Source organism: Triplophysa dalaica, chromosome 16, assembly GCF_015846415.1.
Source record: "Triplophysa dalaica isolate WHDGS20190420 chromosome 16, ASM1584641v1, whole genome shotgun sequence".
NCBI lineage: Eukaryota > Metazoa > Chordata > Actinopteri > Cypriniformes > Nemacheilidae > Triplophysa > Triplophysa dalaica.
Window position 1 is genome coordinate 3,041,652 of NC_079557.1, and position 18,914 is coordinate 3,060,565.

The 18,914-nt window shown below is 39.0% G+C and overlaps 1 protein-coding gene across 4 annotated transcripts; it reads right to left on the bottom strand.

The window, feature by feature from the left end:
* Positions 1-401: 401 nt before the first annotated feature.
* On the bottom strand, positions 402-18,644 carry vegfba (vascular endothelial growth factor Ba). Of its 4 annotated transcripts, none has more exons than XR_008909280.1 (9): positions 17,290-18,309; positions 14,069-14,111; positions 13,399-13,595; positions 11,829-11,902; positions 9,768-9,800; positions 8,037-8,120; positions 6,742-6,948; positions 4,564-6,213; positions 402-683 (listed from the first exon to the last, which is right to left on the bottom strand). XR_008909280.1 is itself a non-coding variant. In XM_056770011.1 (8 exons), exons 1-8 carry the CDS (start codon positions 18,568-18,570, stop codon positions 6,192-6,194), a joined length of 744 nt encoding a protein of 247 aa, XP_056625989.1. In that variant the 5' UTR covers positions 18,571-18,644; the 3' UTR covers positions 3,259-6,191. The 4 variants fall into 4 exon arrangements, 2 of the variants coding, with proteins under 2 accessions (XP_056625989.1, XP_056625988.1); XR_008909279.1 differs by lacking the exon at positions 402-683 and adding an exon at positions 1,102-1,288; XM_056770011.1 differs by lacking the exons at positions 402-683; positions 17,290-18,309 and adding an exon at positions 18,487-18,644 and having other exon boundaries at positions 3,259-6,213.
* Between the last annotated feature and the right edge of the window lie 270 nt (positions 18,645-18,914).

Here is an 18,914-nt window from a genome sequence, read left to right on the forward strand (position 1 = left end):
GGGAGGATCTTGTTTCACACTGAAGGGGGTTATTTCGCCATAACAGCCGGCTGCCTGTACATTATCCCGCTTAATACACGGCTGCTTGCCACTTGAGAAAAAAACTGGACATGAAATGTGAATTTGAAATATTTTGTTAGCTTATTCTTAATTAATTCTTAGAAAATTTGAATATCGTGAAGAAGGTCAATCTGTAACTCATTTCAGAAAGTGAAACCCAAATATTATATAGATCCATTACACATAGTTAAATATGACAAGCCTTTATTTCTTGAAATTTTGATAATGAAAACCCAAAATTCAATGTCTCAGAAAATCTGAATATTACCCAAGTTCATCAAAAAAAGCATATTTTAAACAGAAGTGTCATGCTTCTGAAACGTTTGTTCATTTCTATGCACTTAATATTTAGTTGGGCCTCCTTTTGCATGAATTACTGCATCAATGTGGCGTTGCATGGAGGCATCAGCCTGTGCTCAGGTGTAATGGAAGCCCAGTTTGCTTTGATAGCGGCCTTCAGGTCATCTGCATTGTTAGGTCTGGTGTTTCTCATCTTCCTCTTGACAATAATAGATTCTCTGTGGGGTTCAGGTCAGGCGGGTTTGCTGGCCAATCAGGCACAGTTCCTGGTCATTGAACCAGCTTTTGGTACCTTTGGCAGTGTGGGCAGGCGCCAAGTCCTTCTATGAAATGAAATCAGCATCTCCGTAAACCGGAAGTAGTATGAAGTGCTCTAAAATTTAGACTTTTGAAAACATAGATTTTGCATTTATTTATTTGGTTAGTTGGTCATTCACACAACTCAACACGAAGCAGCATGTCAACTCTGTTTTGATGTCCTCACAGTGTACAAGCTTTTTTTAGTCTTTATCTGCTAGGTGTGGATCAGTACAGCTCACTTTGAAACCAACAAACTCTGTATCTTAACATCTGCCTTTTCCAGAATTTTTGTGTGTGTGTCTAAAGGGACTGATGACACAGCTTTTTACCGCATGAATCAATACCATCAGTGTTTCCTCTGAGGACAAATGCTCAAGAAACAAATTTGAACCATGCAAACATACATGCTTTTGAAAGCACATTCAGAGGTTTTATATTAAAAAAAAGTACATGATGATGTGATCCCAGCTTTAAAAACGTACATTTTTCTTTCTCATTTACAGACACTTACTGTCTCTCGACTCATCCTGTCTCACAGACACACAGGCTGCCCTCAGACAATGTCGTCGTCTCTCCCTGATAACATCACAACACACACATATTCGTGTTGTCCAGATAGCATCCAGACCTGCTGGAACACAGCTGCTTCAACAAAGACACACCGTGTAAACATGACTGATGTTTTATCGCGGCCGCCACTTTGGACACAAACGCACTGATCTGGAAAAATAACACAGGGTTGTGTTTTTAGCTGGAAATGAAAAAAGGGCGAGTTTGAGAGAGGAAGAGGGAGGCCCTGTGATACAAAACGGCTTGGGAGATGACAAGAGAGCCATTTTGTATTTGGCAGATTAGCGTTTCTATATGAAATGAGGGAGGAAAAGATGCTGGAAAGTGTTACTGAAATATATGCCAGTTTCTGGACAGATGAGTCATTCTCCATCTCTCTCCCTCTCCTCCTTTTTCATGATCTTGTGAGCGGATGCTAAATTTAGTCCTGGCGCTCAGCCCTGACAGACAGGTAGGCCAGCATAAGCTCCAGAATGAGACAACATGGACCCACGTTTACCTCGGAGAAGCTCTAACGGGCTCAAAAAAGACCACACTGACGCATTCGCACTGACAGACGCGTACGCAGTCACGACCTCACTGCATCAAGCACAGTCATCAAATATGCTGTGAAATATTTATATGAGAACTACAGCATCTCACGGGCTGCAGGTGAGGATGTCCTATTATTTGATAATGTCACAGGAATCAGATGTATGGCGCTCTGTTAATGCAGAACGTCACATGGCAGGTATTAATCTGATGATAAAAACTGACCTTTACAAAACTCTCAGCCAGCAGGGTGCAATAAAAATCTTCATTTGGCTCTACCGTGGACCTAATGTGTATCGGCTGATAATTGAATGCAAAAGGGAATCTTGTGTATATCAGACATATCGGACCACTAAGTCGATAAAATGAGGTTGTATGGATACGAGACAATGCAAGAAGAACACAACAGACGAGATCTGTGATGTATTGAGGACAGGCGCTGGGCAGGTAGCAGTAGCTCACAGCCTCTCTCTCTGTGTGTGTGTGTGTGTGTGTGTGTGTGAGTCTGACTCAGCAGCGGTGAGAGAGAGAGGGGAGGAAGACATAATATTATTTCTCACATCATTACAGTCATGGTATCCCCTCTCCCTGTACCTCCCAGCGAAGGTGATAATTATCACAGTGTTTGTCTTTCATTACTGTTAAACGACAGGAAAAGAGAGAGAAGAGGGAGGGATTGACAGAACAGGGAGGATGAATTGACAGAACATCCAGCAGAACAGGGTGATATATGTGTTTAGTTTATACCATATACTGAATGGTTACTACAGTCACAAACCAAGGTTGAAGAGACAGTTCACCCAAAGGTAAAATTTCTATTATCATTTATTTACTCAAGCTAAGATTGTTTCAAACCTGTATAAATGTCTTTGTTCTGCTGAACACACGGGAAGAATGTCAGATCTCATACCCCACTTACTCCCATAGTTTTTATTTTTTCCTACTATGGCAGTACAGGGGGAATGAGATCTGACATTCTTCCAAATATAAAGACCTTTAGACAGGTTGGAAACAATCTGAGTTTGAGTAAATTTTTGGTTAAATATCCCTTTAGGTCATCAAACCGTGAACCACATTAGCACAGTAATGGGGATTCGTATGGAAACATGTATAGGTCACATTTAACTCTGAAAGTAAAGGTAAAAATATGTTTTTTTTGTTTTTTTAATTTGCACCATTTTTAACAAGTTTTGTGGACTGTTTTGAAATTGCATTATTCTCAATGGTTTTCATATTTAGTTGATGTAATACATAAATTAATACAAAATATTATATTATTTTCTTTATTATTATGTTCAGTATTGAGATTTATGGTAATGTGCTTAATTAGTCACTAAAACAATCTCATGATACAAAATGTCACAATACATTTTTATGAACCCGCTTTATTCCTTTATGTTGCAGAAAATTTAGAGTGAAATGTGACCGAAACACAGGCACTGTTATTGTACATTTTGACAAAGGATGTTTTCAGAATCACCAAATTCATCACAAATCTTTCTCAAAAATAACTCATTTCACTTTATTTATATTAATATATAGCACATTGCTTTATGGCTGTTGTGTTTTTATACTATATGGGTGTGATCAGATCTAGGTTTGCATTTACACACACTGAAGACATAAAGCAGGAATGGTTATGTCTCTCTGTAACAAATATTTTACACACGTTCACAAGTGGGAGAATTGGGCACAGATGGTATAGCAGCAATAACCATTAATAATGTTCAAACACTCAAAGCTTATAATATTGTGTATAGACTGTGGTATATATTGGTTTCTGATGAACTCTGTTGTTATATCTGGATACATATGACAGATACATAAGAACACACAAATTATCCAAACAACGCGACAGGATTCAGGAATGGTTTTACAGAGAAGAGGCCGGAAACACTGACGTTTTGCAGGTACATTCATATCATATGGGTTTTGTGTATATTTTCCGTGATAGTTTTCATTACATGAACTGTACACCGACACAGAGGTAGTTGATACATGTTACTGTTGAGAGAATGCTACGTTTATAGCGCAGGATATTTCACACAGAACATTTTACAGCAGCGATAAAAGCCTGTCATCATATATAAGGACACTGAACATTGACCAAACTACAAAAAAAACTAAAACTTTGACATCACAATGAAATTAAATTGACCCTATTAGCTTTCTGAACACACATTTCCTGATCTTTCATCAAATGGAAACAACTCTACCGTCAAACAACTTCTCTTTTCTGATGAAATCACCTCTTCTAGCTGTTTACTCAAAAATAACATTTTTGTCATTATTTATTCACCCTCAAGTCCTTCAAAATCTGTATATGGAGAAGATATTTTGAGAAATGTCTCAGTGCTTTTGTGTCCACACATGTTAAGTCCAAAGTTACCAATGTTCTTAAAAATGTCTTCCATTGTGATCTGCAGGTTTGAAATGACATGAGGATGAGTAAATGATCTCTTTAACCTTGAATCTGACTACGGGAAACGCAAATGTAGCTCTGCTCTGATATGAAACATCTGCTTTTCACCATCCAATCCTAATGAATAAAATAATTTCCGGTTTCATTCAACAATATGTCACATTGCCAAATCTGTTACTTGTTGACTAACAAACCAGATGAAATTCCTAGTGCTAGTGATCTTGATAGTTTACATTATTCATTATTGCATGAAAGTATTCAACACATAGTCTAAAAATCTCTTATAGTCACTTAAAGTGTGTATATCCTCATATTTCAGTCAATAATGCTACACATAAGGTGGAAAGTGTGTTTGGTTAAATTCAAAGCAATTCATTCACCTTTGTAGGCTCCAGCTGGTCCATTGAACCTCACCATCCTCAATGTTGACTGAAAGCTACATCCTAGCTGTACGAATCTGAAGAAATCCAGCCGAAATACTAATGTATCTCAAATGATCGCAGCTATAGCAGAATAATGCTTCTGAAAGACGACAAAGAAACATCGCAAAGCATAATATAAAATGCAATTCCATATAAAAAAATAAATATGTCATACTCCCAAAACCGTCAGATGGTTACGACCACCATAACGCACGCAGAATGAGTATTTCCCTTTTCTACCCAGCCTTATTTTATAGGTGAGATTAGCAGAGATAAGCAAAGAAACATTCTTTAAGTGGACTACGATAACATTAGTATTCTTTACAAAACAATTGAATGAAATAGATAAAATAAATTCTTCTTTCAGTATCGACACAGAAAAGCTTATATTTACCTGTTTGCCTTTGTGTGTGTGTTTGCGGGTGTGTGTGTGTGTTTGCGCGCGTGTGTGTGTGTGTGTGGAGAGAGAGAAAGGCAGGGTGGAAAAAAGACAAATAAAGTGAAGGGGATAAAGAGAAAGGGTGTGACTGAGGGTGTGGGAGAGAGAGAGAGAGAGAGAGAGAGAGAGAAAAATGTGTGTGTGAGCATCAATGGAATATCGCCAGATTTCTATACGATTGGCATTCCGCTCACTGGCAGTCAGTGGGAAAAGCTTTCAAATCCCGAAAGGAAGGAGCTGAACAAAAAGCAAATCAAACAAACACAAAAAGACTCATTGATACAGTCTGTGAAGCCACATTATGGACTTATAGTGGCCAGGAATAAATTAGGATAGACGCACAAATCCTCATTATTCACTACGGAGACCACACAGACACCCGTCCATCCGTTTTATCGCCCATCCGTCCAGTCGGATGAGACTTCAGGAACGTTTTAATGATGAGACACTCGGTTTGTGTGGCGAGACACTTGAGATCTCTTAACGTTAAAGGTTTGTCAACATCCATCCTCTCAAAAACTCTCCACATTAAGTAGTTGGGTTAGAAACGTCCGTTTTTCTTTGGAGGTTCTCAGAGTGCTCATCCCTATTAGCATCACACTAGCTGGCCGTCCGTGCCTGCGTCCATTCATTCTCAGTCTAGGTCCATCCCAGGAGGCTGAAAAAAATCCACAATTCCCAGTTCGAGGATGGTCCATCTCGAAGCTGAAAGGTTTTGGATAAAGCTCACAAGAAACCCCAAAGTCCACCTCCTCAGTGCTAAACATCCCTCTTATCCGGCGATAAGCTTCACCCACTGTGCACGCACAGCGATCATCAGCCCATCACACAGTCTCAATGGGTTTTGAAGTATCATCAAAATGTAGCAGAATAAAACATTTGTATTGGCTGTTGTGGAAAAAAAACGATCCCTCAGAACAGATATGGATGTACTGGGAGTTGTGTATACGCATCAAATACTGCCGCAATTGTGTGTTGGACCCGGGGGAGCGCACGGGGGAGGGTTTGTGGTACATTCCGGAACGCAAACCCTTATTCTGGGCAAGACCCAAACTTTAGACTCGGTGATAAAAGAATAAGCGAACTTTTGACCTCCTCAAAGCTGTGCAATGTTTAAAAGATGGATTATGAGGGAGGTTTGATTTCATTATTCACTTTGGGTCTCACATCTGAAAGAAATAAAAGAAAGAGATTAGTACTTAAAAAAATCCAAATGTATTATAGAAAGCACCACGAAAATGATGTGATGAGCAAAAACAATATTTTAGTGATCAATTGTGTCATATATGTGATATATTGAATATGCCTATGGCACACAGCATAACAATATAACAAAATACAAGAACACATAATAGAATAATGCATCCCTTTGTGCACTTATTAGAATTTATGTGTTATGATATTAAAAACCGTTTGATTTAAGAGCTTAAATGACTAATAAACATCATAAAATATGTAGAAAGTTCAATTCTTTTTTAAGAAGATACGAAAATATATATTATATTATATTATAAGTGTGGTTGTATTATGAATGACGTGTCCATTGTTTGTGTATAAATACACTGCAATGCGATTGTGTGTAATAAAATCTGAAATCGAGGGCATGCCATTGTGTATGAGAGGATATTTTTAGCACATTGAGCTGCATTTGCATAAATCGTTCGGCTCAGTATAGGTGCTTGTGTGTGTGTGTTTACCGGCAGCTGTGAAGGTTCAGTGTCTTTCCTCTCTTTTTGCAGCTCACCTCCCTCAAGCTGCAACTGCACTCGCATGTAGGAGGATGTGATGTCATCCTGCGTGAGGGGCACGGCGGACACGCCTCTCTTCCAGGTGGTGGAGGGGCGGAGCTAGGCGGAAGGGTGGGGGGCGGAGGAGGAGGAGGGGGTGTAGTTGGCACAGGTGTCCTGTTGGCACGAGAGGGACAAACTATGCTGTTATTAAGTAATAAGCATAGATATTTCATCTTATCTAACATTTAGTTTTCTGTTAGCATGAGGTTGAGTAAATGATGACTTCATATATTTGTCCCTTTTTTAAGGTGCGAAAACATATCCTAAGGTGACTTAAAGCTTAAAATCAAATAAGAAAAAGCCTTGGAGTGATTAAGGAATGCAATTCCGATCATGAGCTGCAGGTTTACACAAAGCTGTTTCTGAGTGAATTATGTAAAACCTTGACCACGAACAAAGAGCAAATCCATACAATCATTAGCCTGCAACTTTACATTCTAAAATTAAAATCAGTAGGAGGTAAGAAAGCCTCTTAATGCATTCTGAGCACGAACCGGCACTGATGTTCTTCAGGACGACACCAGCGATACTCTGGATAGCGTCTGTGGCCATTTGCTCTTTGATATCTCATTTGTGACATCACCAACAGCTAATGGGGCCACTTCTACAATCCTTTTCTAACATCACCAGAACTTGAGAGAATTGTATAGCTGAGAGTTAATTAAGTAAGAAGAATCAATCTTTGTGTGAGGAAGTGCATTAAGAGGCTGATAGAGGCGGTGCGGAGGCGAGGGAGGGGCGTTCTGGCTGGCAAATTAGCCTGATTTCACACCTGCCATTGACTCCGTCTATGGAGGAGTGGATGATGGATAGCAGAGTGGGAGAGATGGTCCAAAAGAAGCGCCCTTCACTTGCGCTCACATAATATTAATGAGGAAGACGTGAAAGCAGAATAGAAAACGGTTGAATTCTTTCCCGTCAAGCAGAAAGATTAATTGTTGTCTGTGTGGAAGTCAGTGTGGCTTGAGAACACGTGTAGTTTGCCACGTACAGAACGGATTTCAAGCATTTTCAGTTTTCACATCCATGGGCTTCTGTACATTTTTACTTTATTGTGACAGATCGAAGTAAATAATGTTAAACAAATTCATATTATCTAGATAAACTGCTACTGTCCAACATATATCAATTGCACTACAATAACAAACATGTATCAAAATGTACAAACTACCATTTGGTACCAAAATATCACAAAGACATACGTCAGCATAATTTCCATGTGTTTCTTTCGCTTTGGTTTTCCTTTTTGATGCTTTCTGCCACGTCTAGTGGTCTGTGGGCCTTGCCTGAAAAACAGGATAAAGTTATAAAAATCAATAATGAATGAAATGTGTGAGTTAAACTTAGTAGTTCACCTTCAAAATGAAAATTCTGTCATCATTTACACGTCATTTCAAACCTGTATGACTTTATTTCTTCTGCAGAACACAAAAGAAAAAAAATGCTGGTAACAGAACAGAACAGCAGAGCCCCCCATTCACTTCTATTGTAACCAATGCAAGTGAATGGGAGCTGTTAACAACATTCTTCAAAATATCTTTCGTGTTCTGCGGAAGAAAGAAAGTCAATCAGGTTTGAAATGACAAGAGGGTGAGTAGGCCTAAATGATGACGAACTACTCCTTTAAAGCTCTGTATATTCATAATTGCACACCAACCAAGTTATGTGTTACACACACTATGATCACATAAATGTAATTGTAACAATTCATATTTTTAATTAAGAGATATTTTAGATCTAGAGATGACTTTATTACATCTGAATTCGTGTGATTTCTTCGCCTCTTTCTGTTTGGAGCTCCTTAGGGGCCAGTGGCCTAATTAAGCAATAAAATAAATGTTCTGTTCCCTTTCCCAACAAAAGAGAGATTTTGACTCCCTTCCAACATTGCAAGACGTTGGGCAGCAAGACAACAAACACAGACGCACACACAAAGTATTTAAATGGGTCTCTTAGAAGTCAGAATGAACTATTTAGCATAGAAAAACATACAATCACAGGCCTTTCTAAGTTTCATACATAAACAACCCCTATCAATGAAGTTGTAGCTCCAACATCACTTTTATTTAATGATTTTCTTGTTTTTTAAAGATATAACCACAGAAAATCAGACACTTGACGCTACTTTAACTTGGCCGATAAGCGACCACCTAGCGACACCTTGGCAACCACATAGCAATGCCCTTAAACTCACTCAGCAACGCTCTGGCAACCATCCACAACCCCTTGGCATTGTGACAACAAGCTTCTTCCTATATTTTTACAAAAATTTCACAACATAAGGAAGTGTGAACTTGGGGAAGATTCATCTAAGATGCCAAATTAACACATTCCAGCCCAATGGATTCATTTGATTGAACTACTGTCTGTGACTACTGTCTCATCACAGTTCTGATAACAGCGTAGTTTAGAGTTTGTAAATGCAGTGATGAGGACACTACAATCCCAAGAGGAACCTGCTAAAATCTAGAGATGTATGTTAAGGGTATTTGAACAAACCCCTAAGTGCTCCTCTCACAGTTTGTGGTTTTAAAAAAAATGATGGATGCATCTCCTGCAACAGGTTAAAGACCCCAACACCTACAATTAAAGCCCAAATACAGTCAATTATAGGTACATGGCTACAGTAGCATCATGGCCAGGACCATAACCCAGATGTTTGGAGAAAATGGTTGCTGTTCAGTTTGACACCATAGTAAACCATTATCAGAGTAGGGCAGACTGAAATAACCCTTCTGCCTTTCACACACAATTAACCCAGCATGCAAACATCTCCATGGAGTTAATGTGTGTGTTTGTGCACAGTGGGGCAAAGGGAAGAGAAGGCAAATGCTGTTTACACTGTAGCCACCTCATAACATCATTTGCGGAACCTTCATCTCTTGCCCTTACACACATATAGATTCACACAAACATATAAAACTGGACTTTACCTGGTTGGTGCTGCATAAAAATGTTCTTTAAGCCTGTAAAGAAAAGCAAAAAGTAAGAGTTAAATAACAATCAAATATGCAATCAAAGAAAGATCCGTTTTTTCACACAAAGCCATACTCTAAAAAGTGACCATACTTCTAGTATTACACAAGTCCATAGAAAATAGAGATTCTGTCTTTATCTTTCACCCCCGTTTAAAACCTGTTCATGACTCATTTTTCTGTGCAACACAAAAGAAGATATTTTCAGAAATGTTTTGTGTCCATACAATGGAAGTCAAAGTTGTTTGGTTCCCAAGTTTGTCAAAATATCTTCTATAAAGAGCTTTCACTTTTGGGTGAACAATCCCCTCAAGTAACAAACTTTTGTGCTACTGACATGATACTGCAAGTTGTGTGAAAATATTTTGTATATGTTTTGTTATAATTTAAGCATTTAATAAAAGTCACCATTCTATTTTATTCATGTGCCTTCATAAACTTCCCCTTAACCTACAGACGACATCTTTGCATGGTGCAAATCTCGGCCGGAGCGCAGGACTATGTTGTCTGTCCAATCACAACGCTTCAAACTTCCAATCAATTCCCTAAAGAGCAAATCAAGCCCCACCCAACATTTTTCTTACGTCTGAAAACATAACACTTCACAAAACATCTCTATTTTAGAAGAAAACAACATTGCAACTTTCATTTTAATGCAGACTTCTAGACTCTTATGACTTGGCCCAGTAAGTAACACCTTTGCGACAAATAAGCACAGCTACCCAGAAACCAGAACACTTTAGGAACAGCATAGCAACACCCTGGCAACAACCTCTAACAAAAACGTATGTCATGGGTCCTTCTGAGAAACACGCTGTGACTCTGTGGAAGAGGAAAAGACTGTTTATTATCCCAGTTTGTGATTGACTATTAACACATTTACCATAAGATAATATTTTAAGCGGTTTTAAAGCATGATTTATATAATTATATAATTAACATAATTAAGCACAATAATCTGTTTTGATGCATGTAAACATGGTTTATATGTTTGGCTGGATGCCTGACTGTGCAGTCAGCGTGGGTGTTTAAGTAACTCAGGGTTGGTCAATGGGATGCCTGCTGTTGTGAGTTCAATCTGTATGGAGCAGATCAGTCATACAAAGCCGGGACAGAGGGACGGCCGCATGTAAATGCTCTTGCCGAATGCTTGGCTTCACCTCTTGCCCTTATCCGGACCCCCAAACTCTGAAAGGGTTTTTGAGGAGAACCTCACAATGACCCGATAAAGAGCTGATGTTGACAGCTCGGAAGACTGCCAAGGTTTGCCGGGGTCGTATCTTTCTGTGACTGCGCACAGGAAGAACTCCATCGGGAGATGCTGTCATCCCCCTGTGACAAACAGGGTGGAAGTGCATGTGTGTGTTGTGTGGGAGTTTTGAAAGCGTGAGGTCTCGGAAAGGTGTGTGTTTGCAACACACAAAACTACGTTCAGAAGTGCACTAAATCTGACAAGACCACAAATGTAAAATAGATGAATAGTAGAGTAAATTTGAACATTTTCTAAACCTTTTCTTTTAAGAATAAAGCTAAAGTATGCTGAGGAAGAGACTATTTATGTACATGTACATCTATCTTTGTGAAGAGCAGTTTGAGTTTTAGACCAGCGGAGTGAGAAGGGCTAAAGAGTAAAATGAGGACATTTTGTCCGGTTCTCACTTTCTGAGACCCCTTTAAAAGGTCAGTTGGAGGGTCAAGACTTGGTTTTAGAGTATAGGTTTTAATAAAGGTTGAGGGTAGTCTTAGACATCATGCCCACTGACTGTTCTTTAACGGTAACACAAAGCCGCCTGATGTAAAAAGTAAGCTGTCGTGTTTACAAAGGTTGCGATAAGAATTCATCACGATCGACTAAACGCTTAATTCTTTAAAGTAGGCGATGTTCACGGCAAAGAATAATAATCTAACGGGTAAAGGGTGTGCGTCAATGTATGTCTGCATAAAGATAATTGTGTGTTATGGTATATTCTATGGTACATCCCATGCTTGTGTGTGTGTGTACCCGCCTGTGTGTCTTACCTGCATTCACACTGGTTGTGTTCTGTAAAGGGCAGCTCCACCAGTTCATGCTTCATATACGAGGTCCTCATGAGCTGTAGAATACAAGCATTGTGGTTAGGAGTCAGTGATTACACACACACACAAACAATCTGTTCTGCATAGTAATGACTCAATCTTTTATCCTTCAATCTCTCTATACAGTACGTGACCAGGATCTAACTCGATCCATTACACTAGAGACTCAATCCATCCACTCTGAATATGTATACCCATGCTGTGTGTCCCGTGTGTGTGTCTAGTTGTTTTTCCCCCATACTGAGCATTTAGATTTGTGTGAGTATGATCGCCCCTTGCACAGTGTGTATTTTACTTGCAAATCAAAATTCCCCCTTGTTTTACTCACCCTCAAGGGATCCTGACTGAATATGGTTGTCTTCTTGATGAATAATGCAGTCGGAGTTATAATATCACATATCATTTTACTTCTAAGCAGTAGAATGGAAGTGAAATCTCTCTTTTGTCTTAAACTTGTGCTTCTCTGTGCGTGCGTGTGTGTCAGTGCGTGTGGACATGTGTTTTATGCTGTGGGTGTGTATGAACCTGTGTGCGTGTCTGTATTCCGTGTGTGTTCACTTCTTTTGTTTTAACTTGTATCACTTTAATGCTTTGCTTATATTTAATTAGTTTCATGTACAGCTGCTCTGTAACAATGAAAATTGTAAAAAGCGCAACATAAATAAAGTTGACTTGACGTGAATGGGTGTTGACTTTTTGAAGCTCCAAAAAGTGTATCCATCGATCAAAGAACTGCTGGACACGGCTCCGTGGTCTTAACAAAGGTCTTTTGAAGCGAATCGATGCCTTTGTTTAAATATCCATATTAACAAGGCTATTAACGTTGATGTCTAGCTTCTCCAACGCGCGTGACCAGAGACTTGTTTTTTTTTCGGAAGATGAAGCAGGCATGTCGTAAGTTCCGGTGAGGATAATGCATTTTTCGTTTTGTTTCAATATGATAGCGTCTACTCTGGCGGGAACTTATAACTCCGACTGCATTATTCTTCAGGAAGAAAACCATATTTAGTTAGGATGCCTTGAGGATGAGTTTAACATGGGGAAATTTTGATTTGCTAGGAAAGTATCCCTTCAACATAGTTAATGTCATATATATGCAGCTTGCTTATATCTGATTACATCTTTGAAGACAGAACGGATATGCATTTGTTTATATAGGGTCAAGCTGTGTGGTGTTGCACATGATAAGCAATGTGAGGTATGCGGTTGATAAGTGGGTTGTCGGTCTATCCATGTTGCATGTGTATGGAATGTGAGTTTTGACTTATACAAAATATACATGATCATATACAGTATGTGAGACACATTACAATCTTGGAGGTAAGTGTAACAATATATATATATATATATACAAAGTTTTATGTGAAGGTATGTATCAAAACTGACCATTTATAAACACTTTGTGTGTACGATGTTTATCTGATGTGCATGCGTGCAGTACATGTGTACATGTGGTAAGAGTGTCCATGACAAGCATTGGTTCAATGTGTTTGTGTGATATATGTGTGTTTACCTCCATAACGAGTGTGTGTGTCTTTGACGGCACACACTCCAGCGCTTCATCGGAGCAACAGCCTCCACAGCGGCGCAATGTTACACACGACGGCAAGAAAAGGTGATGCGTCTCCCACGGAAACTCCTGCCAAACCTCCACCAGCGTCTCTCTGGGATGACAGGCGCTTTTCTGATAGACATCCAACCACCTCACCACTAAAAGAGCCAGAAATTACAAAAGTAAGGGAAAAACTCTGAAATATAAATAACCAAGAAGAGTTATTTTATATCAAACCATAATATGAGCGTTTTAAGAGAAGAGAAGAAAATCATTTTATTATTATTTTTCTTTGTTCTGAAGTGAATTATCTGCATACTGGTCCTTAAGAAACCCAAAAATGATGGTCTGATAAACCTTAAATTTAACATTATTTTGGATGCAAACTAGTTACTGTTAGGCCTTCTCGATATGACTATAAACATAACATTTCATGCACTTTAGTGCCTTCTTCAGTTGCTTTTATGGATCACAATGTTGTTCATTTTTGCACTGGTGGAATTTTGTATTGACCAATCAGCATTCAGGACCAGAACTTAAATTATATAGTTCTCTCTTAAATTTGACAAAAACAATGTAGACAGAACAATAAAGACATGAATGCGAGTATACGTAAAGCAAACGTCAATACCTTCGCCAGATCTGTGGTCTTCTGTCGGCTTCCAGTGGTCTGACTAGAGGAAAGAACACAAAGACACAGCGTCAGACAAAACACACAGCAGGGACAATAACAAAAGCGTATGTTTGGCTGTGTGAAAGTCAAATCAATGGCTTATTCCGTCTTTAACAATATAAGGTTGGAAACATATACATTGTTGTTTTTCTCAATCAGCTGAGTGTGGATTTGTGCAAGATGAGCATAAAGATGGCAATGAGTACACAAACACGCCCCATACAGCGGGGTACGCACATGGAACAAGGTCACTGCTGAGGGAGAGTAGACTTTGCACCACCGTGCAAATGACACACACGTGCTTCCTAATGAGACTGTGTGGGAAGTTCTACGTGCATGTGTGACTATATACAATATTTAAGCTTTCACCCTAGCATATTGACAAAAAAAGAAATAAGTGTGTTTATTAAACCATATTTTTGTTGCACTGCACGGGAATTGAGGTTGTTCTGGAGCTTGTGTTCACTGCAAAAAATGCTTTTCTTACTTAGTCTTCTTCTCTTGTTTTCAGGTAAAATGTCTAAACATACTTGAATCAAGAAGCATTTTCTTGATAAGCAAACTGACCTTAGAAAATAAGTATTGTTTTTAGTAAAAAAATATGAAATTTAAGTGAATTTGTGCTTAAAACAAGGAATAAATCGGCCAGTGACTAAGTGAAGGTTAGTGAGGTTACTAAGTGAGTGACTAAGAAAAAGGTTAACCTTAATTCAAGATTATTTTCATTACCCCATTGGCAGATTTTATTGCTTGTTTTTAGTAAAATAAATGAAATTTCAGTGATTTTGTGCTTAAAACAAGACTTATTTTCTGAGGGTCATTTTGCTTATCAAGAAAATGCATCTTGCTTCAAGAATTTGTAGACATTTTTACTAGAAAACAAAAAAAAAAGACTAAGTTAGAAAGTCATATTTTGCAGTGTTGCAATAGAGAGTGCAGTCAGTCGCTTCTTGATAGACCTCCTGCCTCTGTGCCATTGTGAAATACTGCTGCCAGGTTCAGTGCTGGCAAAGGCCATTGGCACACACACATTACCTATCACTTTCTTTCTCTGAAACACACTTGAAATCTCAGCGTTGCCAGTTTTTCTGTGCAGTAGCAGTTGGCTTGATTTGGCTGCGTCAGCCCTCTCCAACTAAAAGCCCTCGAGTTTAAGCACCAGTCATCAGTTCGGCTGCTCTGCTCTCCCGCCACAATCCCCTCCACCTGCAGCCTGTGAGGTCAATCTGCCGTCTGAGAATTCATCCAAGGTTTAAACTAAAGTACAGGTATCAAACACTGGCTAGATCAGATTAAATCAGATTTACAGTGGGCTTCACAACTCTGAGACCACAACGATAACTGGGTTTGTTCAACTAAGCTAAACCATAGCGGCAAGAGTGGTCTTCAATGAACCGAAGAGAGCCGACGTCACTCCTCTCTTCATTAAGTTACATTTGCTCTCTATAGTCGCTCGCATCCTATTCAAAGCTCTGCTCATGCTCTACAAAACCACTGGTTTGGCATCCCCATAACTTCAGTCGCTAATACATACTTATGAACCCGCCACATCCATATCATTCCACAAATGTGGATCTGTTCCACATTTGTGGAATGATCTGGCCCCTGCTAAAAGATCAGCATATTCTGTAGCCAGCTTTAAGAATTGGCTGAAAACACATCTCTTCCTTCAACACCCGACCGATTAGTACTGACTTCTAGTTCTCACTCTTTCTATCCTTTAGAAAAAACCCAGCTATGTTTACTGCGGAAGTCTATATGAGACCATCAATATTAAAAACATATGCTGGGATTGCGATCAGGTTTGCACAAACTTTTGGAGTCCATGCCAGCTAGAATGCATGCTGTCATTAAAGCTAAAGCTAAACATTTTTTTGGACCCGCACTGTACATGCTTAACATGCAGATCATGATCGTGATCAGATATTGTTGTTTAGTTCCTGTGATGTATACATGTGGCAGCAGGTACCAACTTGCATGTGTGTGTGAGAGAGGGAGAGAGAGAGAGAGAGAGAGAGAGAGAGAGAGAGAGAGAGAGAGAGAGAGAGAGAGAGAGAGGTCACAGGGTAAGACATTTGAAGGTGATCAAGTTTAGGATGCACACCAAGATTTGTCTCTAAACAGAAGGGGACAGATGATGACATTTGTGCGTTGATAGGCTGCATCATTATGAAGACTGATAATATGCATCCATAACGCACAGCTCCGGCCACACGTAGACCGGCCACATACACCCACCGCTCACAAAAACGCAGACAGAGCCAATGCTAGCCTTCTGCTTTTTATATTTTACAACTCATAACCATGATTTAGCTCATAATAGGTGTCATATACTGGTCTGGTTCCAGTAATGTTGACAAAAATGTCTGCAAGTAACAACAAACAATCGTAGGAAATACGTGCGTCACACTGAGACCCAGAAAAAAGATTACAGTTTCTTATAATGTAATAAAAATAATGCATCTATAAATTAAAGTAAAACATTTCAAAATATGTTTTTATTCTTTAAATACTACAGTTACATCCCATCCTATAATGCATTTATGAAATATGATCACCATCACATGATAAGGCATAATATCACAATTACTAATTTATATTAATAATTACGCAAACATATTGGCCACGCCCCCAAATATTTGGTATCAAAGAAATGCTCGTGGGTTTTAAACAGTGACATGAGTTCTCTCGGACATATTAAAGAGAGCATACTTCCACTACAAAAGGAAAAAGATAATGATATACTAGGTTTAAGTCTGTAGGGCTTGAACACCTTTGCCATCATGCCAAACGTCAACGACCGTCAGGTTATTTCAACATGAAAACTCGTAAATGCTAAGAAGAGAGCTGTGAGCTCTATAAAATGCATTTCACAAGCAATATTTCTCAGTATGCTATATTAGCATAGGGCCTACTTGTTAAGTGGGTAATAAAATAATAAATCAAAGTTTTGAAATTAATCTAAGGCTTGAATAATGCTTGAAAGAGTAAAATATAAAAGTTGTCTATATATAGTTGTTTTGTTGAGCTGTCCATACGTTGCTGTTTTTATTATTGCATTATTAGTGTAATATGTGTTAATCTGTCTTTTTACACAATAGGATCATGTGTTTTGAAACATAAAAGGATGATAATTTTAACATAATAGGATAATGATTATTAAAGCATGATGTTCTTACCGGGGTCTTGGCACAGTGTGTAGGTATTCTAGCAAGTGAGACGAACTGAAACATTCCCAGAATAACTCGCAGGTTGATCCCCATTGTTTGAGTTCACCACGAAAAGTCAGAAATAGTTGCGAAAATGATATAACCGGTCCAACGTCCAGTCGCTATTTCTCTATGAATGATTATTCCCAAGTTTCACATCTGCCGAATCCAGACACGCAAACAGCGACAATTTACTGAGCAGGTTCTCAAAAAACAGCGCAATCGTCGTCCGTGTCATGGTTCACGAGAACGTTCAAAACCCAGGACCAAATTAAATAAATGAAGTTTTAGAGGCAAACGAAGACGAACAACAGGCTCATTAAGTATTAAGATCAGCCTCGTGCACGATATCCCGTCTCAAATAAGGTCGCATTCATTGTGAGTGTTTAAAATAAATCCTAATAAATCTGTTCATGTACAGAATAGTTTGCGTGCGCCGGGATGTTTCGCATTTTATTTACACCGGCTCGTTTCCATTAAAATTCCAGGAATCCAGTTACAATACGTCCTTATGATCCAGATAAAACATATCCGGTTATATTCTCATATATATATCCTCAATAAACGATGTTGCGTGCGTCCTGATGGTCCCTGTCTCTCCCGTCTGGCATGTTAGACTCGCTTTGTGCGGCGCATCCCGTGATACTGTAGGTCACCAGTGAAATCATGCCCACCAAAACCCCACGATGACGTTTGCGTTGACAAACACAAGACCCTTATATTTCTATTACGCACGACACACGCATGAGCTATGACGTAACTGTAATATGCACACTAGAATATTTATATGAAACGGGAATGAGGTAAGTGCTCCCTTAATAAGGTCGGTTCTCTTATTTGCCCTTCAGGACACAAGTAGAGAGACGCACACGCGCCGCAACTCTCGGTGCGCGTCACCGTGGAACTTTTCTTTTTTTTCCGCGACGCGCAGACTTTGCACGCGCGCAAACCAGCACAGGTGTAATGCTCGTGCATCCTGAGGAAAACAATTATTGACCGACTCGCACTGTCTATTTGTCAGAGTTTGTGTGTATGATGATGTTTTTGGGACGTCATCAATTAAAGTTATTAATTATATACATTTATTATAATAAAATGGATAGTTCTAGATACTGATGTATCAGTTTTCATCGTGTCAACGTACAACATATAAACGATTGACGTTACCTCTTTCTGAATCTTCCACTGTGATTGTTTGTGCATTAAAATATTGTTTTGTCCGAACGTTAATTTAGACTTAAACAAAGTCATTTAATTTACATTTCGCAGCAATTTAAGGTTTCCTGATAACTGTTAAATCTTTTTACAGAGCGAAGAAACGGGTGTGGAACCACCTGTTTACCTATGTGCTGTATGTATTAATGCGCAGCACCCATAGAAACCAACGTTTAACCGGGCACTATTTCTTCTTGCGGAAGGACGAAACTTAAAGGGGCCGCTCTCCAAAAAACAGTTAAAATAAAAGATGGACTAATACAAAATAAATATTATATACAATAAACTGATTTTTTCAACATTTGCTCACCCCGTGTCCTTTCAAACCTTTTTTCTGTGTGCACCAAGTGACGAAAGTGGGTGAAGTCCAATGTAAAGAC

Bases quoted from the DNA above. Each gene is read 5' to 3' on its own strand.
- vegfba (XM_056770011.1), bottom strand. From the start codon at position 18,570: ATGACTTTGTTTAAGTCTAAATTAACGTTCGGACAAAACAATATTTTA. The intron at 14,112-18,486 runs GTAACGTCAATC...TCTTTCCTCTAG, and splicing joins AGTGGAAGATTCAGAAAGAG to TCAGACCACTGGAAGCCGAC. The intron at 9,801-11,828 runs GTAAGACACACA...TTTTCTTTACAG, and splicing joins CACAACCAGTGTGAATGCAG to GCTTAAAGAACATTTTTATG.